At 48.8% G+C, this 25,208-nt stretch overlaps 2 protein-coding genes across 2 annotated transcripts in view; one reads left to right on the forward strand and one right to left on the reverse strand.

The window, feature by feature from the left end:
• The window catches only part of LOC117056185 (zinc finger protein 208-like), a 231,917-nt gene that overhangs the window by 39,949 nt on the left and 166,760 nt on the right, over positions 1 to 25,208 (forward strand). The gene's annotated exons all lie outside the window — the stretch shown is intronic.
• LOC117056187 (zinc finger protein 883-like) lies at positions 556 to 9,857 on the reverse strand. Its single transcript, XM_033166371.1, has 6 exons — positions 9,747 to 9,857; positions 6,518 to 6,993; positions 6,234 to 6,315; positions 3,290 to 3,372; positions 2,474 to 2,600; positions 556 to 1,806 (listed from the first exon to the last, which is right to left on the reverse strand). The coding sequence occupies exons 2-6, from the start codon at positions 6,923 to 6,925 to the stop codon at positions 689 to 691; spliced, it is 1,818 nt and encodes a 605-aa protein (XP_033022262.1). The 5' UTR covers positions 6,926 to 6,993; positions 9,747 to 9,857; the 3' UTR covers positions 556 to 688.

Raw genomic sequence — 25,208 nt, forward strand, 5'->3', positions numbered from 1 at the left:
ATAATAATAATAATAATAATAATTTATTTGTACCCCACCCATCTGGCTGGGTCTCCCCAGCCACTCTGGGCGGCTTCCATCAAATATTAAAATACATTTAAAATATCACAGTTTAAAAACTGAAGGGCTGCCTTCAGGTATTTTCTGAATGTCAGGTAGTTGTTTATCTCTTTGACATGAGATGGGAGGGTGTTCCACAGGGCGGGCACCACCACCGAGAAGGCCCTCTGCCTGGTTCCTTGTAGTTTTGCTTCTCGCAGTGAGGGAACCACCAGAAGGCCCTCGGCGCTGGACCTCAGTGTCCAGGTTGAATGATGGGGGTGGAGACGCTCCTTCAGGTATACAGGACCGAGGCCGTTTAGGGCTTTAAAGGTCAGCACCAACACTTTGAATTGTGCTTGGAAACGTACTGGGAGCCAATGTAGATCTCTCAGGACCGGTGTTATGTGGTCCCGGCGGCTGCTCCCAGTCACCAGTCTAGCTGCCGCGTTCTGGATTAATTGCAGTTTCCAGGTCACCTTCAAAGGTAGCCCCACATACAGCGCATTGCAGTAGCCCAAGCGGGAGATAACCAGATCTGGGTACACAGAATAAGAAATATTGAGCACAGGGTGTTTTATGAGACAACGTCCACTTCTTTGCTGGGTTGACAAATGACAAATACATTAATGCAATCTTTACTCTCATACTAATTAAAGTCTTCTAAAATCAAATTTGTACACAGCCATTGATATGGTTTCTCCCCACTATGAATTCTCTGATGCTGACAGAAGTTTGTGCTTATATTAAAGCTCTTCCCACATTCCAGGCACTGATATGGTTCCTCCGATGTATGAATTATTTGATGGGCAGTGAGACTTTCTTTCCGACTGAAGCTCTTTCCACATTCCAAGCACTGATAGGGTTTCTCTCCCGTATGAATTCTTTGATGGGAAGTGAGACTTTCCTTCCGGCTAAAGTACTTTCCACACTCTAAGCATTGATAGGGTTTTTCCCCGCTGTGAGATCTTTGATGGGAAGTGAGATGGGCACTCTGACTGAAGCTCTTTCCACATTCCAAGCACTGATAGGGTTTCTCCCCTGTATGGATTCTTTGATGGGAAATGAGACTTTTCTTCCAGGTGAAGCACTTTCCACATTCTTGGCACTGAAATGTTTTCTCCCCAAGGTGATTACTTTCATGATTATGAATGTTTGTGCTTGTATTAAAGCTGTTTCCACATTCTAAGCACTGAAATGGTTTCTCCCATGTATGACTTATTTGATGGGAAATGAGACTTTTCTTCCGACTGAAGCTCTTCCCACATTCCAGGCATTGATATGGTTTGGTCCCTGTATGAATTCTTTGATGAGAAGTGACATTTTCCTTCCGGCTGAAGCTCTTTCCACATTCCAAGCACTGGTATGGTTTCTCACCTGTATGAATTCTAAGATGGGAAGTGAGACTTTCCTTCCGAGTGAAGCTATTTCCACACTCTTGGCACTGATATGGTTTCTCCCCGCTGTGAGTTCTTTGATGGGAAGTAAGATGGGAGTTCCGACTGAAGCTCTTTCCACATTCCAGGCACTGATAGGGTTTCTCCCCTGTATGAATTCTTTGATGGGAAGTGAGACTCTCCTTCCGAGTGAAGCTGCTTCCACATTCCAAGCACTGATAGAGTGTTTTCCCAATGGGATTTATTTGATGGGAGGTCGAATGGGAGCTCTCACTCAGGCTCTCTCCAGAATCCAAAACTTCATATGGATTCTCCACTGGATGGATTTCGTCATGGTCTCCCCTGTTCTTAATTTTCAATTCATCACCACCTGCAACAAAGAGATAAACAGATTAGAGCAGGCACCCCCAAACGTTGGCCTTCCAGATGTTTTGGACAATTCCCATCATCCCTGACCACTGGTCCTGTTAGCTAGGGATCTTGGGAGTTGTAGGCCAAAACATCTGGAGGGCCGCAGTTTGCGAATGCCTGGATTAGAGCCTCAGGAAGAAATGGAGGCCCCAGTTATTGAGCAATGCTCATGACCACTTGGGATAGAGGAATAATTGAAGGGAATCATGTGTGAGGTCTTACTACAGGGTTCACTACCTTTGTTTGAATAGCCTAGCTCTTTTCTGGGGTGGATTTTGTTTGGAATCCGCTCCATTTCCAAGGTCAGTCATCCCTTTGCTCAATCAAAAACAGACCAAAGCAAAAACAAAACAAAACCTGACAGAACCTTCTTCAACTTCCCTAACAACTCTGACGCCTAGGCAATTCAGACCAGCCCGATCATCGTTTAAAAAGGAATAAACGGAGAAAGAATATTGGCAGACCAAACAGTAGATAGCCCTCCATTCTAAATGTGCTGCAGTGGTGTCAGAAAAGCAGGTGCTATAGGTGGCCCTGTTGAGCTCCATCAAAATACAGGAAGTTTGTCACATATAGATACGTATTGAATTTCAAAACAGACATCAGGATCCAACAGGGAGCCTTACTGAGAGAGTTCATGATGCCACAATTCTCCTCCATGACTTCCTTATGCAGAGCTCTCTGGTCAGGATCCAGCAAGGCCCACTCCTCGTCTGTGAAATGAACAGCTATATCTTCAAAGCACACTGGACCCTAAAAGAAGAAGAGAAATGTCTTGCTCCCAGATAGTATAAAGATTATCTTCTACACATTGTTACGTTGTTTTCTGCCTGTTCGTTGCTGTGCTGTTTTAATGGGATTCTTTGGCTACAGATTTTAAGTATGGATGCTGACTGTAACATGTTAATGGAATTCTTTTGTTGTGTATTTTTATGATGGGTATTAATCTTTGCGCAAATGGGTGGAACTCCACATTGTGCTCTTCAAATCAGGCATTCCAGTTGGCCAGACACAAGGATTCCCTCTCTCTTCTCCTCTCCCCATGTGCTGTTCTGGGGAGGGATACCCCCAGATGCCCTAAAGCTGACTTCAAGGAGCACAGGGGGGCACAGGGAGGGGGAGGAGACAGTGGGAAAGCCCCATTGTGCAGCTGATGGGACTGGTTAAGTGAACCCTGGCAACTGTTTTCTATGGCTTCTCAACTGCTTAGAAGCCTATTTTAACACCCAATGATAAATATATAAGCAAAACTACAATTGATAAATAATACTTGCAACATTCAGAAGGCTAAGTTAAACTGAGGCGGTTGTTCATTATTCTCAGCACATAAACACTGAATAGCATGCTTATTCAATGTTTTATTCAGAGGTTTATTCAGGCCCAAAGGCACCCTGGCTGCCCCACTCCTCAGCTGCTTTCCCCACAATGCTCCTTCCTCCTACCTGGTCTGGTTCCACAGCCACTGTTTCCCCTCCACCACAATGAAAAGATGAATGAGGAGGTCTTGCCGGCATCCTTCTGTCACCTGACAAAGGTAAGTGGGAAGACATTAGTGCATGCTTTTCTCAGAGGTGAAGCAGTGCATCTCTAACCATAACAGTCATCATGGGGGACTTCCCTGATATCTGCTGGGACTCAAACTCTGCCACGAGTGTAAGTTCTGACAAATTCCTCCATTGCCTCGCTGGCAATTTCATTTCTCAGAAGAACCAACAAGGGGATCATCCATCTCGGACCTGGTCCTCACCAATAGCGAGGAACTGATTGATGAAGTGGAAGTGCTTGGAAACTCGGGAGGAAGTGATCCTGTTCTCCTGGGTTCCAGGATACAGAGGGAAGGGAAAACTGAGCGTAGTCGGACACACACTCTGGACTTTAAGAAGGCCAATTTCAAAAAGCGGAAGGAGCTACTGGGTGTGATCCCGAGGTCAGAAATACTCAAAGAGAAGGGAGTCCAAGCTGGATGGAAGTTTTCAAAGGAGAAATGTTGAAGGCCCAAATGCAGGCAATACCAACAAGAAAGAAAAATGGGAGGCATGATGAGGCTGCATAAGGAGCTTAGGGATGAGCTGAGAGTTAAGAAGGCATGTATAAGAAATGGAAGGAAGGGGAAATCACAAAGGAGGAGTAGACACAAGTAGCCAAGAGTTACAGGGGGAAAGTCAGGCTGGCTAAAGCTCAGAATGAGCTCAGGCTTGCAAGAGAGGTTTAAAATAATAATAATAATGTTTCTTCGATTATGTCCAGAGTAAAAGGAAGAACAAGCAAGTGGCAGGTGCTCTGTGGAAAAGATGGGGAAATGCTATTGGGCGACTGACAGAGAAAAGGCGGAACTGCTCAACACCTTCTTTGCCTCTGTCTTCACCCAAAAGGAAAGCGATGCCCAGCCTGGTGATAACAGAATAAATGGTGTAAAAAGTGAGTTGCAGCCCAAGATAGAAAAAGGTAGTAAGGAAACAACTAGCTACTTTAAATTAATTCAGATCTCAAGGGCCTGATGAGCTGCACCCAAGGGTGCTAAAGGAGTTTGCAGATGTAATCTCAGAGCCTTTGTCTATTATGTTTGAGAATTTTTGGAGAACAGGTGAGGTCCCTATAGATGGGCAAATGTTGTCCACATCTTCAAAAAAAGGGGGGGGAAGACCCAGGTAATTACTGACCGGTGAGCTTGACATTGATAACAGGGAAGGTCCCAGAACAGATAATTCAACCGTCGGTCTGTGAGCACCTAGAAAAGGATGCTGTGATTACTAAGACCCAGCATAGGTTTCTCCAAAGTAAGTCATGCCAGACCAATCTGACTTTTTATGGAATTACAAACTTGGTGGATCAGGGAAATGCTGTGGACATATTTCATAAAGGCTTTTGAGAAAGTCCCCCATGATATTCTCGCGAGGAAGCTGGTAAAATGTGGGTTGAACGAGGTAACTGTTAGGTGGATTTGTAGCTGGTTGACTGACTGAACCCAAAGAGTACTCATTAATGTTTCTCGTCATCCTGGAAAATAGTGACAAGTGGGGTGCCACATTGATCTGTCCTGGGCAAGTTGCTGTATAATATTTTTATAAATGACTTGGATGAAGGAATTGAGGGGATGTTGATCAAATTTGCAGATTACACCCAAGTGGGAGGGGTAGCTAATGCTGCAGGAGACAGAATCAGAATTCCAAATGACCTTAACAGATTGGAGAACTAGGCGCAAGCTACAAAATGAATTTCAATAGCGACAAATGTCAGGTTCTGCACTTAGGCAGGAAGAACCAGGTGCACAAATATAGGATGGGGGACACCTGGCTTACTAGTAGCACATGCGAAAAGGATCTCAGGGTCTTGGTGGACCACAGGCTTAACATGAGTCAACAGTGTGATGCTATTGTAGGCTACATCAACAGAAGAATAGTGTCCAGATCAAGGGAAGTAATAGTACCACTCTATTATGACTTAAGTCAGACCACACTTGGAATACTGTGTTTAATTCTGGGCACCACAATTTAAGAACGGTGTTGACTAGCTGGAACGTGTGCAGAGGAGGGCAACCAAGATGATCAAGGGTCTGGAAACTAAGCCTTATGAGGAATGCTTGAAGGAGCTGGGTATGTTTAGCCTGGAAAAGAGAGTGGAAGGAGATATGATTGCCATCTTCAAATATTTTAAGGGCTGTCACATGGAAGAGGGAGCAAGCTTGTTTTCTCTTGCTCTGGAGGGTAGGACTCAAACCAATGGCTTCAAGTTGCAAGAAAGGAGATTCCGACTAAACATTCAGAAAAACTTTCTGACAGGAAGAGCTGTTCAGCAGCTGTTCTGAGAGGTGGTGGACTCTCCTTCCTTGGAGGTTTTTAAGCAGAGGTTGGATGGCCATCTGTCATGGATGCTTTAGCATCAGGTAGGTAGCCGTATATAGTCGAAATATATAAAAAAATTGTCCAGTAGCACCTTAGAGACCAACTATGTTTGTTCTTGGTATGAGCTTTTGTGTGCATGCACACTTCTTCATATACACAGTGTGTATGCACATGAAAGCTCATACCAAGAACAAACTTAGTTGGTCTCTAAGGTGCTACTGGACAAATTTATTATTTTTATATATATTTCGGATGCTTTAGCAGAGATTCCTGCATTGCAGGGGTTTGAACCAGATGATGCTTGGGGTACCTTCCAACTCTACAACTCGATGATTCTATGAAATAGGCCTTAGAAAATGTCTCCCCTGCTGAGTGCAGTTTGAAGTTTGTACCTATTTCATATTTTAATTGTGGGGAGAAATGTCTCCCTTCCTGAGGACTCTTGTCCCCAAGTGTCTTCCCCCAAAAGATTAAAAGAACCCATGGATTAATTGTAAAATCCACAAAATGAGACCAAACAGAGAAAAAACTCATTCTTCCTTACCCAGTGTCAACTCTCTGGTTTTCAGCTGAGTCTTCTCTGCCCCAGAGGAATCCGGGCCCATTTCTGCAAACAGATCCTTTTCCTGAAAGAGCAACAAGGATTCAAAAACAGAGAATGAGGAGAAAGACTAGGAAAGTATGGCAGAGGCAAAAACTTTAGGGGTACCTGATATCATTCATTGGATACTTTCAAAGAAAAGGTGGGGGCCATTAGGAGAGAATTTTGGGATAATCTCCCTCCTGTTCAGACCTCCTTGAGAGTATCTAGAGGAAAGTCTCTCTCACCTGCTGCTCTGTCTGCTTCCTCTCCTCTGCTTGACTCAGGAGGAATCCTTCGGCCAGAGACACCGCCTGGGAACTGGTCTCCGCTCCACATTCCCTCACCCAACTCTCCATCTCCAGTGGAAGGACAGCCAGGAACTGCTCCAAGACCACCAAGTCCAGCATCTGAGCTTTCGTGTGCTTTTCTGGCTTTAGCCACTGACAGTCAAGGTGGTAGAGTCGGTTGCAAACCTCTCGGGGTCCTTCAGCCTCCTGGTAGCAGAACTGCCTGAACCGCTGGCTCTGCACATCTGAGCAGAGTGTGTCCTCCTCACCCAGGATCTTCTGCACAGTGTTTTCACAGAATCTGCTCCCAATTTTGAAGGCACTGACCTTTCCTGCTTCAGTTCCAGATGAATCTTGCTCATCCATCTGTGCTCTCAGGAAGCCTTCAAGAGCCTCCAAGTTCTGACTGTGCTAATTAGAGTTGCTTCCAAACCCTACAAAGCAAATGCATTGTTTTTGTTACAGAATTGGCACACTGTCAAAATAAACAAGTGTGGGCAAGTCTTGCTAAGAACCAGGCCTGCACAACACTACAGCCAAGACTCTGAGCTTTCTTTAACAACAAAAGGAAGAAAATGGAGAAGCAATCCTCTAGCCTTCCTAGAAGGAAAGTTACTATGCAAAATGTGCAGGCAATTTCAGTGTTTTCATTCAATGAATGAATTCAGAACTGTGATTGACAATTGAGTTATTTGTATCTTGTGTAATGTGGACACTAGGCTAGAGTAGGAGTGCTAATCCTGGGGCTCCTCAAGACTTGCCCTCCTGCCCACCCTCACTTCCTGCTTCTGTCTCATTTTCTAGCACTTCAAATCTCCAATGTTCTCAAGATAGTCTATTGTGGAAAGATAAAAGGTAAAGGTAAAAGGACCCCTGACCATTAGGTCCAGTCGTGGACGACTCTGGGGTTGCGGCGCTCATCTTGCGTTACTGGCCGAGGGAGCCGGCATACAGCTTCTGGGTCATGTGGCCATCATGACAAAGCCGCTTCTGGCGAACCAGAGCAGCGCACAGAAACGCCATTTACCTTTCCGCTGGAGCGGTACCTATTTATCTACTTGCACTTTGGTGTGCTTTCAAACTGCTAGGTGGGCAGGAGCTGGGACCGAGCAATGGGAGCTCACCCCATCGCGGGGACTCGAACCGCCGACCTTCTGATCAGCAAGCCCTAGGCTCTGTGGTTTAACCCACAGCACCACCCGTGTCCCTAATATTGTGGAAAGATATCTATCTGTTATTGTTCTGATGGCCAGCCCCCTGAGGGCCAAGTTAGGGAGGCCAAAGCCCATGCAGGTGAGGGCTAAGATGAAAACAGAATTAAAAAGCAGCTGGGACCCACCTTCTTCCTGTGATGGTAAGTGGTTTAAATTGTTTTTAATGTTGTGTTTTGATGTTGCAATCTGCCCTGGGAACTTGGGCTAAAGGACAGGTAATTGTTGCTGGCATCTATCTGTCTCGAGAGACCATACAGAGCATCTCTGGGGATGAAGGCAAACTGCTAGGTTAGCAGCACTGAAGTAACCTCTAGGGGCACAAGCCTGGGCAGCGTGCATGGCAGTCCTAGGCTGCCCAGACCCTCCTCTCGGCCTCCCTGATGTGGTCCAAAGGAATGCAGAGCAATATGTTTGGCACCAGCTTGGCTGCAGGAGTTTCCAGAAGGAGGCGTACAAGTCTTAGGGACTAGATTCTGGATTTGTTCAGAGTCTACTCCTTATCCTTTCCTTCTCCCAAATATATCCCGTGAGGCAGCAGAGGTTTAGGGTCAGTCTTCCTTCTTCACAAGCTGGCGAGCCCCACCTGCCTGTCACTTCCCTCTACAGCACAGGCAGAAGAGATAGTAGATCCCAGAAGGTGCCACCAATTTGCACAGCTGGGATGTAACAGCCACGCACACCCTTTGTGGGAAGGGACTTGGGAGGGAGGTGCTTTTGCTCTGGAGGACCTGCCCCCCCCTCCATCTTTAATCTGTCCTCTCTAGGAATCCAGCTCAGTTCATTCTAACCCTTGGCAAGCTGGCCTTACCAAGCTCTCTTTTCTCCCTTTCCAGAGCAGGAGCCCAGGAGGAACCACTTGCATTTCACACACACCCAGAGAAGTTTTATTTTTTTGGGGGGGGCTCTTGGCTAGCCTTCTGAGCTGTCCCCCCCCCCCAGAAACAAGAGGAACACCTTGCTGTGAAAAGGGCTATGCAAGCAGCAGGAAACCCCATACTAGAATTGGAAGGGGAACCCCCTAGTCCTGCCCCCACATCAGGAAGGAATCTCAGCTGAAACACCCCTGGCAGATGGCCGCCCTCCCTCCTGCTGCCGCTTTCCTCCTCGGGTGTCACTGTGGTCGTTGCGTGTGACACGGGACCCCGTCTTTGTCTGCTGGGCACTCCTGGCAGCAGGCCTTTCCTCTCCGGCTGCCTGTCCCTGTTTAGGCTTGCCCCCCCCCCCCGCTTGCCAGGGCCACGATTCTAGGGCGCCCTCCCCGGGGAAGCTCTGCAGGCGCCCGAGGGAGGCGGGAGGGAATGCCAGGAAGGAGCCCGCCCTGGAGAATTCCTCCTGGAGGAGAGGATGCTAGCAGGACGCTGGATCCTTTCCTTCCTGGGAATGCAAGGGGCACCCCTCCCTGTTCATGCAACTGCCAGCAGCAGCAGCAGCCTCCTCGGCGGGAGGGAACCCTGCCCAGGGCGCGCCCAGGGAGGTGTTGGCACCCGCGCCCTCAGCCAGGCGCGTCGCCTCCCAGCTGCATCACATGCAGGGACCCGAAACATCTGCATCATCCCCCCCTGCCCATGGCAGGGAAAGGGCTCCAGACCCCCCACCATCACCACGAGAGAGACAAGAGACGGGCAGGCTCCGGGCGGAATGCGCAAAGCTAGAGCCGGCGCTCTCCAAAAGCGGAGGCCTTTGGCTGCAGGCGCCCAGAGATCGCCGGCGAGGAGGTGGCCCCATCGGCAACAGACACCTGGCGGGCCCCTGCGGGGAGGGGGTTCCTGAGCCTCTGAGCACACGCAGAGCGCGCCTGGGAGCAGGAGGGAGCCCAGGCGCGCGGCCAGGGGAGGCCCCGTCCGCATCCTCCTCCTCCTGGCCCAAAGGATGGGATGGAAGGAGGGAAGCACCCCGCCACCGGCTCCTCTCTCTCCCGGGCTGGCGGGGCCACGCGCCCGCTTCTTCCCCCCGCGCGCGCCCCCGCCACTCACCCGCCCGAAGAGCCCCGGCAGCAGCCCCAGGCGCGCGCCCGCCCGCCAGCCCGGCCCCTCCAGGTCCGAGGAAGCAGCTGGGCTCGCCGAGCGGGAGGAGCGCATGCGCGGCGGGGCCCCGCGCGCTCCCGACTCCGCAGCGTGCACGGCAGGGCGGCCCCCGCCTCCCGAGAGGAGAGCCGGGAGACAGACAAAGAGCCATTCCGCGCCCCCCCCTCGAGATATCGTTATTATTTTTGTTTGTTACTATGTTACACGCTTCTGTATTTTTCCAGTATATTGAAAATCGCCTGGGATGGATGGAGGGCGGTGTAGAAATGTCAGGAATAACACGGTTGCCACGCGCCCGGAATTTCCCGGACACACATAGAGAGACCATAATGCAGCTGCAAGCAGTTTCACTTTTCGAAATAAGGCAGCACTAATAAAATAATAACAATAATGTGAAAGTCGCATCACATCTTTGCCCATCCCTTGCTTTTTTTTTTTTTTTTAAAAAAAAACCCCTTGCTTTTTAAATTGTTTTGCCCACCAAGGAACAGCAGCATCCTTGAGGCGTTTGTTTGGGGGGGGAGGCGGGAACAGAAGCAGGGTCATTTTGGCAGTGCTTGTTGCACTTGGGAGTGGTTGAGTTGGGGCAGAAGTGGCAAGAACAGTGGAATTTGGGGGTGGCAGCGGCAGTTGGGCTCTGATCTAGCAACCGTCTACCTGCAGCCATGTCTCCAGGAGAGCCTTGTTCCCGACTCCACCCCACCCTCATGCGCCGCTGGGTGAAGGCTTGTGATCGGCTGAAAGTTGGAACTATGGGCTCCCGTAATGGTTTATAATAATAATAATAATAATTTATTATTTATACCCCGCCCATCTGGCCGGGTCTCCCCAGCCACTCTGGGCGGCCTCCAACAAATATCAAAATACAATACAGAGTCACAAATTAAAAACTTCCCTAAACAGGGCTGCCTTTAGGTGTTTTCTGAATGTCAGGTAGTTGTTTATTCCCTTGACTTCTGACGGGAGGGCGTTCCACAGGGCGGGCGCCACTACCGAGAAGGCCCTCTGCCTGGTTCCCTGTAGTTTTGCTTCTCGCAGTGAGGGAACCGCCAGAAGGCCCTCGGCGCTGGATCTCAGTGTCCGGGCTGAATGATGGGGGTGGAGACGCTCCTTCAGGTATACGGGACCGAGGCCGTTTAGGGCTTTAAAGGTCAACACCAACACTTTGAATTGTGCTCGGAAACGTACTGGGAGCCAATGCAGATCTCTCAGGACCGGTGTTATGTGGTCCCGGCGGCCACTCCCAGTCACCAGTCTAGCTGCCGCATTCTGGATTAATTGCAGTTTCCGGGTCACCTTCAAAGGTAGCCCCACGTAGAGCGCATTGCAGTAGTCCAAGCGGGAGATAACCAGAGCATGCACCACTCTGACAAGACAGTCTGCGGGCAGGTAGGGTCTCAGCCTGCGTACCAGATGGAGCTGGTAGACAGCCGCCCTGGACACAGAATTAACCTGCGCTTCCATGGACAGCTGTGAGTCCAAAATGACTCCCAGGCTGCGCACCTGGTCCTTCAGGGGCACAGTTACCCCATTCAGGACCAGGGAGTCCCCCACACCCGCCCGCCTCCTGTCCCCCAAAAACAGTACTTCTGTCTTGTCAGGATTCAACCTCAATCTGTTAGCCGCCATCCATCCTCCAACAGCCTCCAGGCACTCACACAGGACCTTCACCGCCTTCACTGGTTCTGATTTAAAAGAGAGGTAGAGCTGGGTGTCATCTGCATATTGATGAACACCCAACCCAAACCCCCTGATGATCTCTCCCAGCGGCTTCATATAGATATTAAAAAGCATGGGGGAGAGGACAGAACCCTGAGGCACCCCACAAGTGAGAGCCCAGGGGTCTGAACACTCATCCCCCACCACCACTTTCTGAACACGGCCCAGGAGGAAAGAGCGGAACCACTGTATAACAGTGCCCCCAGCTCCCAACCCCTCTAGCCGGTCCAGAAGGATGTTATGATCGATGGTGTCAAAGGCCGCTGAGAGATCCAGCAGAACCAGGAAACAGCTCTCACCTTTGTCCCTAGCCCGCCGGAGATCATCAACCAGCGCGACCAAGGCAGTTTCAGTCCCATGATGAGGCCTGAATCCTGATTGGAAGGGATCCAAATGGTCCGCATCTTCCAGGCGTGCTTGGAGTTGTTCAGCAACCACCCGCTCAATCACCTTGCCCAAGAATGGTAAATTTGAGACTGGGCGATAGTTGGCCATATTGGCCGGGTCTAGAGATGTTTTTTTAAGAAGCGGTTTAATGACCGCCTCTTTCAGCGGGTCTGGAAAGATTCCCTCGCAGAGGGAAGCATTCACCACCGCGCAGAGGCCATCGCCCAGCCCTTCCCGGCTAGCTTTTATAAGCCAGGATGGGCAAGGATCTAGGAGACAGGTGGTCGGTTTCACTCGTCCAAGCAGCCTGTCCACATCCTCGGAGGTAACAGATTGGAATTGATCCCATGAAACATGACTAGACAGGGCTCTAGCACTCTCCCGCCCCGGCCCTGCTCCCACGGTGGAGTCTACCTCCTTCTGAATCTGAGCGACTTTATCTGCAAAAAACTTTGCAAAAGCATTGCAGGAGATCTTGGGGTCCCTACCAGACCCCGGTGACAAAGGTGGTTCTGCTAGGTTGCGAACCACCTGGAAGAGTCTCCTGCTGCTGTTTTCTGCAGATGCAATAGAAACAGCGAAGAAGGTCCTCTTCGCTGTCGCCATTGCCACTTGGTAGGCTCGAAGTTGAGCTCTAGCCCGTGTCCGGTCTGATTCAGAATGAGTTTTCCGCCACCGGCGCTCTAGCCGTCTCAGCGACTGTTTCATCGCCCTCAGCTCCGGGGAAAACCACGGAGCTGTCCGGGCTCCATGCAATCGGAGAGGACGCTTCGGAGCCAGACAGTCAATAGCCCTGGTTAACTCCGCATTCCAGCGGGCCACCAGGGAATCAACTGAAAGGCCATCAACATGGGATAATGCATCCCCTACCACTCTCTGGAAACCAATTGGATCCATTAAGTAGCGGGGGCGGACCATCTGAATCGGTCCCACCTCCCTGCAGAGGGGAAGGGTCGCAGAGAAGTCCAGTTGCACCAGGAAGTGATCTGACCATGGCACTTCTTTTGTTTCACTTTTACTTAGTGTCAGATCACCAACATCCATAGAGGTAAACACCAGGTCTAAGGCATGTCCGCGGCTATGAGTTGGACCAGACTTATTCAGGGACAGCCCCATGGAGGCCATGCTTTCCACGAAGTCCCGAGCGGCCCCTTGTAAGGTCGTGTCGGCATGGATGTTAAAATCCCCTAAGACAACCAGACTAGGTGTCTCCAGGAGCATATCCGCCACGACCTGAAGCAGCTCGGGCAGGGAATCCTTGGTGCAGCGGGGAGGTCGGTACACCAAAAGGAATCCTGTACTGCCCCTATTGCCCAACTTCCAGAACATGCACTCAGAAAACTGGGTCTTCCCAATAGGACGCCTGGTGCAAACTAATGACTTCCTAAAAATCACTGCAACCCCCCCTCCCCGCCCAGATGGCCTGGGTTGCTGTGCGTAAGAGAAACCTGGTGGACAAGCAGCGGCAAGGACAGGCCCATCTGCTTCATCCAACCAAGTCTCTGTTACACATGCCAGGTCAAATCCTCCATCCACAATCAAGTCGTGGATGGCAGTGGTTTTGTTAATCATTGACCTGGCATTACACAGCAACACTTTCAGGTCATGTGGGTATCCCCTGCTGATTCCAGTATCCATCTGGTCAGGACCAGACCTGGAGGCAGGGATAGTCTTCAGACAACGACTAAACCTGCCTCCTCGGTAATGACATGGTCTGGTCTTAGCGTGACTCCTCCTCCTGCCCATGATCACTGAGATCGGGTGTCTTTCCAAGACTACCCCCCCTGTGGAACCTGCCCCAGCCATCCTGTTGGCTGAGGCCCAATCCCAGGCAGCCCTACCCCTATCCCCTTAAAAAACAAATAAAGACCATACACTAAATTAACAAAATAATACAAATAGGAAACAGAGAACAACGCTAAAATTAAACTAAACATTTGCCCCACCCCAAACAAAAAATAATAAAATAATATAAAAGCCACCATTAAAACAAATTAAAAGTGCAGCAGTGAGTGCAGGTCGCGCCCCCCAAACCAGTTGGAATTGGCAGGAGAAGGGAGCGGCCCTCCAAACACTCACGCAGCAAGCGGCAGCAGCAATGTCCCAGGCCTCTCTGCAGGCTTTATGCTGTAGAGGTGAGTGCAGGCCCCGCCCCCTCAGCCAGGTGGAATTAGCAGGAAGGGAGCGGCCCTCCAAACACTCACAAGCAAGCGGCAGCAGCAATGTCCCAGGCCTCTCTGCAGGCTTTTAGCTGTAACGGTGAGTGCAGGCCCCGCCCCCTCAGCCAGGTGGAATTAGCAGGAAGGGAGCGGCCCTCCAAACACTCACAAGCAAGCGGCAGCAGCAATGTCCCAGGCCTCTCTGCAGGCTTTTAGCTGTAACGGTGAGTGCAGGCCCCGCCCCCTCAGCCAGGTGGAATTAGCAGGAAGGGAGCGGCCCTCCAAACACTCACAGCAAGCAGCAGCAGCAATGTCCCAGGCCTCTCTGCAGGCTTTATGCTGTAAAGGTGAGTGCAGGCCCCGCCCCCTCAGCCAGGTGGAATTAGCAGGAAGGGAGCGGCCTTCCAAACACTCACAGCAAGCGGCAGCAGCAATGTCCCAGGCCTCTCTGCAGGCTTTATGCTGTAAAGGTGAGTGCAGGCCCCGCCCCCTCAGCCAGGTGGAATTAGCAGGAAGGGAGCGGCCTTCCAAACACTCACAGCAAGCGGCAGCAGCAATGTCCCAGGCCTCTCTGCAGGCCTTTAGCTGTAACGGTGAGTGCAGGCCCCGCCCCCTCAGCCAGGTGGAATTAGCAGGAAGGGAGCGGCCTTCCAAACACTCACAGCAAGCGGCAGCAGCAATGTCCCAGGCCTCTCTGCAGGCTTTTAGCTGTAACGGTGAGTGCAGGCCCCGCCCCCTCAGCCAGGTGGAATTAGCAGGAAGGGAGCGGCCTTCCAAACACTCACAGCAAGCGGCAGCAGCAATGTCCCAGGCCTCTCTGCAGGCTTTTAGCTGTAACGGTGAGTGCAGGCCCCGCCCCCTCAGCCAGGTGGAATTAGCAGGAAGGGAGCGGCCTTCCAAACACTCACAGCAAGCGGCAGCAGCCTTTCCTTCCATATGGTCTCACAAGCACCCCCTTTAGGGAAACCTGGGCCACTCCTTCTCCTAAGGAAGCATTAAGCGGTTCCCTCCTAGGCCCAGCCACTCATCCCACTGCAGATACCCCGGTGATGCTCCTCCAGAGGGGATAATCCATCTGCAAAAGGACAGGCTGAAAGCAGAAACTCCCACAAAGCAGAGCTTCCTCTTTCAGGCCTTCACTCAATGTGAGAAAGCGAAGGGTCAGCTAAATCTCTTTTTGGCCTACCATACACCCTGCTGCTTGTTCTGCATCCGATCGGCAAATGGAATGTCTGAACATCTGTGACCATCATCACCTCTTTCAAATTCAGTTTCAGAATAACTTGGTTGCAGGAGATATATGTGCCCTTTCTGAGAACTCGTACAATAATGAAAATTAATACCTTTGCGAAATCCATTCCAATGAGGAAGAAAGTTGAGAGGTTCCAGAAAGTGGTCCTCCAGGTCCATATGTCATGGCAAGTAGCCTCTTTCTCCTGAGGTGATCCAGCCTCCATCCTACAATCCAGAGTGACACAGAAACATGTTTAGCAAGATGACCCCACCTTATTGCTTCAATCCTCCTCCCGCAAATGGAAGTATTTGCCCATAGGCAAGAACGCACCAACTCTGGATGTGAGCAGTTTCCTTACCTAGCAGCCATCTTCATATGGAATCCCTCCTGTGGGAGGCAGTGATGGCCACCAGCATAGGGGTCCTTAAAAGAGAATTAGATAAATTCACAGAGGAGAAGTCCATTGAGCTCTCTATGCAAGATGGCTATGCCCTGCCCCCATAGACGGAAACAACCAATTGCTGGAAAGCACGGAGTGTCCTTGTTCTCAGATCCTGCTGGTGGGTTTTCCACAGGCATCTGGTTGGCCACTGTGAGAACAGGAAGCTGGACTCAATGGGCTAGTGGCCTGATCCACAAGGCTCTTGCTATGTTTGTAGAGTAAATGGCAGTGTGTGCTCAACCTCAGTAGATTATCTAGGGGCTGCGGCTTAAAGAGAATAGTTAAGCTTCCTGTCTCTCCATTAATTCTCCATTGTCCATATAATGTTCTCTTCCAAATCACTGCCTTCCATCATTTCCCCCTCCACATTTTCTCATACTCTCTCTTTTTGGAATATCCCTGTTGTGAGAAAATCTGGATGTTGCCCATCAGAAAGCAGACAGAGCCGGATTTAAGACTTTATTTTGAAGCAGCGGCCTTTTGCTGGTTGAAGGATTGGTTTAAACTAGAGAACGTGGATGTGTTGGACTTGGAAGGACATGATAATATGTTTGGTTGGCACGCATACCTTTGGTACGACAAGGTTAAAATCCACAGAACTTTTAAGAACCACATAGTTAGAAAATCCTTGTATCAGGTTTGGATAAGATATAAAGACTTATTGGAGAGAAAGACTCCTAGATGGATCTCACCAGTGGAGGCCAAGGCCTACAAGAGACCGAATATGTCGGCAAGTTGGTTACGATACATGGACATATTGCAGCAGGAAGGGGACTCATTTAAGCTGAAAAGCTATGATCAAGTTAAAAGTCAAGTCCCCGACTGGCTGCAATATCACCAGGTACATGAAACATTTAAATTAGATAAAAAAAATGGTTTTCAAGTGGAAAAATCAAAACTGGAAACAGAACTGATTGAATCGAACTCTAAAAACCTTTCCAAGATGTATAATTTATTGCTAGAGTGGCATAAGAAAGATGAATTGGTTAAATCGACAATGATAGATTGGGCGAAAGATGTGGGACATAATATTATGATGGATGACTGGGAGAGATTGTGGCAGAAAGGTATCAACTTTACCGCTTGTAATAGTTTAAGAGAAAACATAATGAAAATGGTATATAGATGGTATCTGACACCAGTTAAGATAGCTAAGATGAATACTAAAATGTCAGATGTGTGTTGGAAATGTAAACATGCGAAAGGTACCTTTTTCATATGTGGTGGTCGTGTCCAGGGGTAAATGCTTTCTGGGATAAGATATATAATGAGCTTAAAAAGGTAATGAAAATTACCTTTAGTAAGAAACCAGAGGCATTTCTCTTGAGCATGACCAATGAAGAGATACCCAGTCAGGACAGAGTATTTTTTATGTATGCCACAACAGCGGCTAGAATCCTATTGGCAAGAACCTGGAAAGGTGAAGAGATCCCAACAGTGGAAGAATGGCAGTTAAAGCTGATGGACTATATGGAACTCGCAGAACTGACCGCCAGAATCCGAGACCAGAGGGAGGAGAAGGTGTCGCAGGATTGGAAAAAATTTAAGAGCTATTTAGTTAAATGTGAAAAATTGAATATTTGAGCAGAATTAAGCAAAGGATCGGCTTTAGTAGGTGAATGTTAGATAAAATTGTTTAGAAGAAATTTTTTTGTGTGTATGATTTAATTGTTAAAGACTCTTTTAAGATATTGTGTCTAAGTTATGATTTATATTGATTTATATTGGAGTAAGTATACTTAAGAGTATTAAGAAATATGGTAAATGTTAATGGAAAAAGATATAAAGCTACCTATAACGTATATATGATTTTGAAGGCAGTGGAGGGAACAGGGGGAGTCCCCTAGCAGAAAAGTTAAAAACAGGAAAAGTACAAAGATAGGTGTTAGTTAAGGTTTGTATGGTTTTCTTTATGTTTATTGATATTGTTATTGTTTTTATTGTGTTTATGTATTGTGTTTTTATTGTGTTTATGTTTATGTTTATGTTGTGTTTATTCTTTGTTTTATTGGAAAATAATAAAAAATCTTTAAAAAAAAAAAACAGAAAGCAGACAGAGCAGGCACAATTGTAGTCCTCCCCACCATGGTGAGACATATTTATTATTTCTAAATATCTAGATTTTATTCATTTATTTCTAAATTCTTATCAATAACCACCCTGAGATCTATGAGCATTGCTTTTTTCTATTAAAAAAAGTTTAGGGGTACTCTCATTTTCCTACTCGTATTGAAATACTGCCCCTCAATGAGGCCAAACTTAGATTCACAACATGTTTAGGGGTATGCATACCCCTGCGTACCCCCAGAAAAAAGCACTCTCTATAGGTATAGGGCAGGATCTCACTACAAATCTCCACTACCACCCTCTTTAGTAGTGTGCATATATCTAGCATGGGACCCTTCCTACAAACCCAAAATTGACAAAACAGCCTTTGTAAATATATAAGAACACAAGAAGAATCTGGTGGATCAGGCCAATGGAGTGAACTGCTGACTAGTGGGAACATTCTCCACCATCTCTCAACTTCCTGCTCTCCTTGAAAGTGACCTTTGTCAACTAGCAAACTTGGATAAAAGGAGAAGTGGCCTCTGGGGCCTGAAACAGAATTGTGCTTAACAGGGGACAAGCACAAGTTGCACGGCTCCCTCAAGACAACTCAAGCAAGGGAGATTCATCTGATTTCCATGTTTCTGGTAAGATTCATTTCAACTATTAGAAGTTACCGCTGCACAGCCACTTCTTTTGCACGGCTGCTGGCATGTTGCAGAGGGGATTTGGTGACGGGGCTCTTGCGCCAATGTCCTCGCCTAATGCTCTCTGGCTCTTTTGAAAGGTCACAATACTTGGAGCAAAGGAATGAAGGCTGCAGCGCAAGGCTATCCCAGCCTTTGGGAGGGGCTGCAAGGACCCTCCCAGGATTTGGGGTTGGCCCAGAAAGAGGGGCTGGCTGTGGTTGGGTAGCTAAGGAAGAGCTTTGTAACAGAAAGTGCTGTTTGGCAGTGCAACACGCTACCTTGGAAAGTGGTGGGGATTTTTGATGGCCATCTGTCAGGGATACCTTAGCTGTGATTCCTGCATTGCAGAAGGTTGGACTAGATAAACCCTGGGGTCCTTTCCAAGTCTACAGTTCTTTGACTCTATGGCCTCAGAAGGTGGTGGCCTGTCCTTCAGTGGAGGTCTTTAAACAGAGGTTGGGTGGGTGGCCACCTGTCAGGGATTACTTAGCTGTAAGTCTTGCATTGCAGGGGGTTGTGCTAGATCCCCCTTTCTTCATATCCCATAGTTTCCCTGGAGGAGGGAGGGAGCTGGCTGTGCTTATGAGAGCAAAGACACAACCCTCCAAATTGTATTAGAAGATTGTGCCACCTCAGAGGGTTACAGGGACACCATCTGCAGCAACACCCTCCTTCAATCTATCTCATTTTTTGCCTCCTTCCACGCACAAGAGAGAGTGGGGTCTTGCTGGGAACCCATCAGGGTGAGAATGCTCTCTCTCAAGCACCTGCTTTCTCCAAAGATGGGGAGGAGAGAGGAATTATTGGTGATCCTGCTTGCTTCAGAACCTTCTCCATCCAAACCTTCCTTTATTTTTATTTTTTATTTCCTACCTTCCTGCATACATAAAAAGGTACGGCTGTCATCACACAGGCCCCACAGGAGGATTTGTAGTACCATGCCACAATCCTGGATTTGCATGAAATCAGGGTGGGGGAGGAAAACAAGAGAGAAGGCAGAGGACTGAATAAGCCCTGATGGAGGAAAACCAAGGAGCTGTGAGGGGATGAGGAGGTTGAAGGAGCTGCAAGGATGGGGAGCTTGAAAGAACTGTGTGTGGGGGGGTGTTGGGGCGGGGGAGTTGAAGGAGCTGTGACAGGATGAGGTACGCAGTGGCGAAGCTGCCTGCTCTGACACCAGGAGCAGCATACATCCGGGGGCGTGGCTGGCATGCATCTCAGGGGGCGTGGCATGCATCGGGGGGGGGTGCGCAGCAAGCGGTGAGCGTCCTGGGGGGCGGGGGCGGCTGCAATGTCACCCGGGATGCACCACCACCCCCGCCCCCACCTTTGTGCGCCACTGAGGGTATGAAGGTGTGGGTTTGGCAGAGTTGGCAATCTACGCAAGCAGGGGCAGCAGCTCCTAGTATTGCATTTTATTGTATTACAATTTTCATCCAATGGAATTCAAATTGCAGGACAATGAATTGCAATGCAATGAATAGAAGCAGTGAAAAATGCCATTAAAAACCGATCTAAATCTGTGGTGCAGAGATGCTGCAGACCCCCTGAATGAAGCTTGTGGGCAACTGGTGGTCCGCAGACCACAGCTGGGGAACCCCTCTTCTCATGCAACACAGGACTGCAATGGAGACAGGAAGAGGAGGTGGCTGATGCTCAGATTCTTCCCCTGTGCTCTGGGTGTGCCTGCTACTTCCCCCAGCAGCACTTCTAGCTGAAGCAGCATTTCACTGGCCTTCCTGGAAGCAGTGCCATTGCTGGTGTGTTTAAGTACCTTGCTTGCTTGTTTGTTTTATCTTTTTGTGTGTGGCAGGCATCCTTCTTTCAGTGGCATCACTAGTTCCTCCCTTGGTCCTCTCACACTCCACATCCGTTAAAATCCGCCCTGCCTCCTTCACATCTCTTGTTTCTTGCAGGGAGGCAAAGGGAGAAGGGAGAGTGATTTGGACCGAAGCTATGGCCATTTCAGATGGAGCGGTTGAAATGCCAGCGTTGGGCCGCCCCTTTCAGCTTGGGATGCTGTATGACTGCCGCAAAGATGCCCTCATCCCAGGTAAAGCTGATGGGGAGATCACTTTGGTTGCCATGTCTGGGATGGAACATGGCGCTTAAAATGAAGCACACTTGGCAAAGACTCCAAGGGAGATGACTTCAGCTTCTTCCAGAATAGGGAGGAATTATTGGTTATATGATGCAGGGCTGGTTTAGCGAGACCTTTGTCAACAAGGTATCGTTACCAGTGGCTGCCCGGGGCGGCTAATGCAGAGGCACCCCCCGGGGGCAGGGCATTGCCCCACAGCATGCATGCGTCCTTACGCATGTGCATGCGTCATGACATCACAACGCATGACACACGCATCAGGACGAACAGCGCATGTGCAGGATTCCACACATGTGCAGTCTGTCCGTGCTGGCGGGCCAGCATGCTCTTTTCTTCTCCTCCCTCCCTTCCTGCTGGGCCCTGGTAGGGTGGAGATACAGGGGCGAGGGGTGTCACAAAAGCTACAAGCATGACACCTCGCTGGTGAAGCGCGGGCTGCCTGCTGCTCAGCCAGTGTGTGCTTTTCTTCTCCCTGTTGTAACGTGGGGATTGTGATTCAGCAAGTGATTTCAGCTCTGATATAGCGGGCGGGAGACAGCTTCTTCATGTAAACTCTTTATTCAGACAAACAAGACTGGGGAACTGAGGAGAGAGCTGCTATATTTATAGGAACAGAAAGACTGGCTAGAAGGGATACATTTTGGAGGGGACAATCTCAAGCAATCACAAAGCTGCCTTTTGGTGGGAAACAATAAGACTGAGGATCCAAATGCAGCAACTTAAATGAACCAATATTAGCTGTTCCTTCTGGAACAGGAAGGCAGCTACTTTCCCCTAATGTGAATACAGACAATAATAATACAGATATGATTGAATCAATACACAACACTCCCTTCCTGCTGGGCCCTGGTTGGGTGGAGCTGTGGGGGCGAGGGACAGGCCAGCGAGGGCTACAGGTGTGACGCCTCGCTGGCCCGCCCCTCGCCCCCGCGGCTCCGCCCAACCAGGGCCCAGCAAGAAGGGAGGAGGAGAAGCAAGCAAGCCAGCCAGCCACCGCGCCACGCGAGGTTTTTGCCTGGTGGCAGGGCTTGGCCGGTCGCAGGGGCGGGGCCCCGAGTGTCATCCCCTCCAGGGTGGGGTGTTGGGGGCGGTCTGCCCCGGGACCGTCCCCAACACCCTACCCTTGCTCCGCCCCTGATCGTTACTGATGGACTCTGTTAGAAGTAAGAAAGCTTCCTGCAGAAAATGGAACTCATGTCCAAAATAGAAGAAAAGGGGATAGAAACTTTGACAAAGGAATGCAAGCAAAAATTAAGAGATGCTTCAAAAGAACTGGAGGAGTACATTGTGAAAAACATTATAAGCAGCAACAGGAAGTTCTTTAAATACCTTTGTAGCAGGAGACCATCTATGGAGGAGGTTGGACACTTTGATGACAAGGGAGTCAAAGGACTGCTAATAGAGGAGAAGCTGAATAAATCATTTGCATCTGTCTTCATGACAGAAGACTGAGGGCCGATCCCAGTGCTGAACTGACGTACTCAGGAAGAGAGTCTGAGGAAATGAGACAGATTGTGGTGACAAGAGATCTGATCAATAAATTTAAAAGTGACAAATCAGGTCAGGATAGCATCCACATGAGAGTTCTTCAAGCACTTATTTGTGAAATTGCTGGTGTTCTTACATAAATATGCAAATTGTCCCTAAAATCAGCCTCTATACCTGCGAATTGGAAAGTGGCACAAAAAGGGATCCAGGGAATTTATTTTAAAAAGGGAACAGGCTAAGTCCTGTTCTTTGAGAATATCAGAAAGCATATAGATTCCTGTGGCGCACAATTCACAAATGGTACTCCCCAAGAAGACATTCCTGGGGGTTTTAGCAAATCAGCATGGGACACAGAAAATGAGTTTCCTATGCTGAAGAGAAACCCCCCCCCCAAATTGTGACAGTTGAAGGTGTCCACAGGGAAGCACAATCATCTACAGGGTTCACATGTCTCCTACTGTCATCTCTAGTAAAACGAATTAAGTCTTTGCCCAATGCTTTAGAAAAGGGGTAAAGCTGTTTGACTTGGGGTGAAACTGAGGCCAAAGAATTAGTGTACTCACCATGGACAATGGTGGCTACATTCTACCACCATTAATACCTGTTGTTTCCCCATACATCCTAAGCATGTCAGACAGCAGTGATGTCCATTTATCTGAGCATAACTAAAGCTTTGTGTGTTTGTTTTTCTGCTTCATTCAAGGGGTCACCCTTTGGGACCCAGACTCACTTCGGAAGGACTTGAGTATCAGAAGGCAGCCCAAGACTGAAATCGAGATCATTGCTTCTGATTCCATTGAGGATAAGACCTCTGCCCTCAACGCCTCGGCATCACTCAGAGTCAGTTTTCTGGGGGGGCTGGTTGAAGTGCAAGGCTCAGGCAAATTCCTTGAAGACACCAAAAAGTTTGGGCAACAGACCAGAGTCACTCTGCAGTACAAAGCTACCACTAAATACGCTCAACTGACGATGAGCCATTTGGGAACCCAAAACATTTCTTACCCATCTGTATTTGAGCATGGCATGGCTACCCACATTGTCACTGCCATCTTGTATGGAGCCCAGGCTTTTTTTGTGTTTGACCGAGAAGTCTCATCTTCCGAGTCTGTAAAAGAGATAGAAGCAGAACTCCGAGGTGCAATCCAGCTCTTTATAGTCTCTGCTGAAGGGAAACTAGCCTTCAAAACAACAGAGAGGGAGAGGAACTACACTGAGAAGTTCCGCTGCAAATTCCATGGAGATTTTGTCCTGGAGAGGAATCCAGTGACTTTCCAAGATGCCATGCAAACATATGCCATCCTTCCTGCAATGCTGGGGAAGGACGGGGAGAGGGCTGTGCCTGTAACTGTTTGGCTGTACCCACTGACCAAGCTGGATTCCCAAGCAGCTAAGATGGTGCGTGAGATCAGCTTGGCCCTGGTCTTTGATAGTCAAGCCATCATGGAGCAACTGAATGAAATCAGGATGAGGTGCAATGACTTGACAAACACCCGCATTGCGAACATCTTCCCGGAAATAAAGATGAAAATCAAGAGATTCAAGGATTTGTGCAAGCAACACAGGCAGACTTTTCAAAAACACCTGGCAGGAATCCTGCCTTCTATCAGAGGAGGGGGTAAAATGGAACAAGCACTGGTGGATATCTTCATTTCCATTAACCAGTCTCCCTTCAACAGCCAAAGACTCAATGAGTTTCTGGATGCCAAGGAACGAGAGATTAATTTGGTGAACTCTTACCTTAATATTCTACATGGGATGGAAGTCATCTCCTCCAAGAACAAACTGGAAGCAATAGTGCTAAGCCCTGCAAATGAGTTTGTTCTCACATTTACCTTCAATTCTTTACATGACGAGGAACCATTTTTAGCCAGTTTACAACAATGGCTTCAGAAGCCAGCAAGAGGACAGACTGCACCAGAGCACCAGAAAGCCTGGTTTGAGCAAAAAGAGACAACCCGGAAAGCTCGGAAAGCTGCCAAATCTATTATGGATTTTGCTCAGGTAAATAAATCAAACAGGAAGACCCGGTTCCTTGTGGCTTCTGCATCAAACCAGGACAACCCAGGAGCTTCCATTTACCTTTACAAAGATGGGGAGCTGTTCAGCAGCAACTTTGAGCTTCCCTCAAAACCTCTCCCTCCACTGATTGGCCGAATTGGACATGACCACGTGCAGCTGACATTTCAACCCACGGAGTATGGGAGGGCTTCAATCTCTAGCTATCAGGTAGAATACAAGATTGCAAAAGAAGGAAACTGGGAGATTGTGAATACAGACGACAGTCAGGAGACATTCCAAGTGAAAGGCTTGAGCCCAAACTCAGAATACCAGTTTCGATACACTGCTAGGAGCAAACCAGGACTTAGTGAGACTAGTGATTTGAGTAGATCTGTAAAGACACTTCCTACCAGCCCTCCTGGGAAACCAGGAGAGAGAACCGTAGAGTCTTCCAAAATCAGTATTGTCTGGGAGACCCCAAAGATCATTGGCGCTGATATCAAGGAGTACAAAGTGGAGTACAGGGGACTGGTGGGCGATAAGGAGAGATGGAATGAAAAAAGAACAGGGGCAAGAACAGAGTCCTGTCAGCTGGATGGGCTGAAGCCTCACAGAACCTACAGACTCAGAGTCTCAGCTGTATGTTTTGATGGGGTTGAGAGTGAGCCCAGTGAAGAGACTGAGATTTCCACAGCAATGGAAACAGAAGAAGGGGCAAATATACTAGCTCGAAAATACCTCCAGGAAAGCACCCTGGTGGAAGATGGGCAACCATCAGTCTATGTCCTACCGTTGGAGGCCACCTCAGATCCATCGGCCCCTGTCAAAACATATCAGCTAGAAAAAGAGAACGTGCAGGTCCCCAACAAAGTAATCGTGATGATGGGGGCCACAGGGTCAGGGAAAACCACTCTCATCAATGCCATGATCAATCATATCCTGGGTGTGCAATGGGAGGATGATTTCCGATTCAAACTCATTCATGCTGAAAGTCAGTCCTCAGAAGTGACCGCCTACGTAGTGCACCACCAAAAGGGTTTTGAAGTCCCTTATTCTCTCACTTTCATTGACACTCCAGGATTTGGAGACACCGGAGGTAGGAAGCAGTACAAACGGATAACAAAGCAGATCCGGGAGTTTTTCTC

The sequence above is a fragment of the Lacerta agilis genome, chromosome 12 (assembly GCF_009819535.1).
Source record: "Lacerta agilis isolate rLacAgi1 chromosome 12, rLacAgi1.pri, whole genome shotgun sequence".
Taxonomy (NCBI): domain Eukaryota; kingdom Metazoa; phylum Chordata; class Lepidosauria; order Squamata; family Lacertidae; genus Lacerta; species Lacerta agilis.

Bases quoted from the DNA above. Each gene is read 5' to 3' on its own strand.
- LOC117056187 (XM_033166371.1), bottom strand. From the start codon at position 6,925: ATGGATGAGCAAGATTCATCTGGAACTGAAGCAGGAAAGGTCAGTGCC. The intron at 6,316-6,517 runs GTGAGAGAGACT...TTGCTCTTTCAG, and splicing joins GGAAGCAGACAGAGCAGCAG to GAAAAGGATCTGTTTGCAGA. The intron at 3,373-6,233 runs GTAAGGAAGAAT...TACCTTTGTCAG, and splicing joins AACCAGAGAGTTGACACTGG to GTGACAGAAGGATGCCGGCA.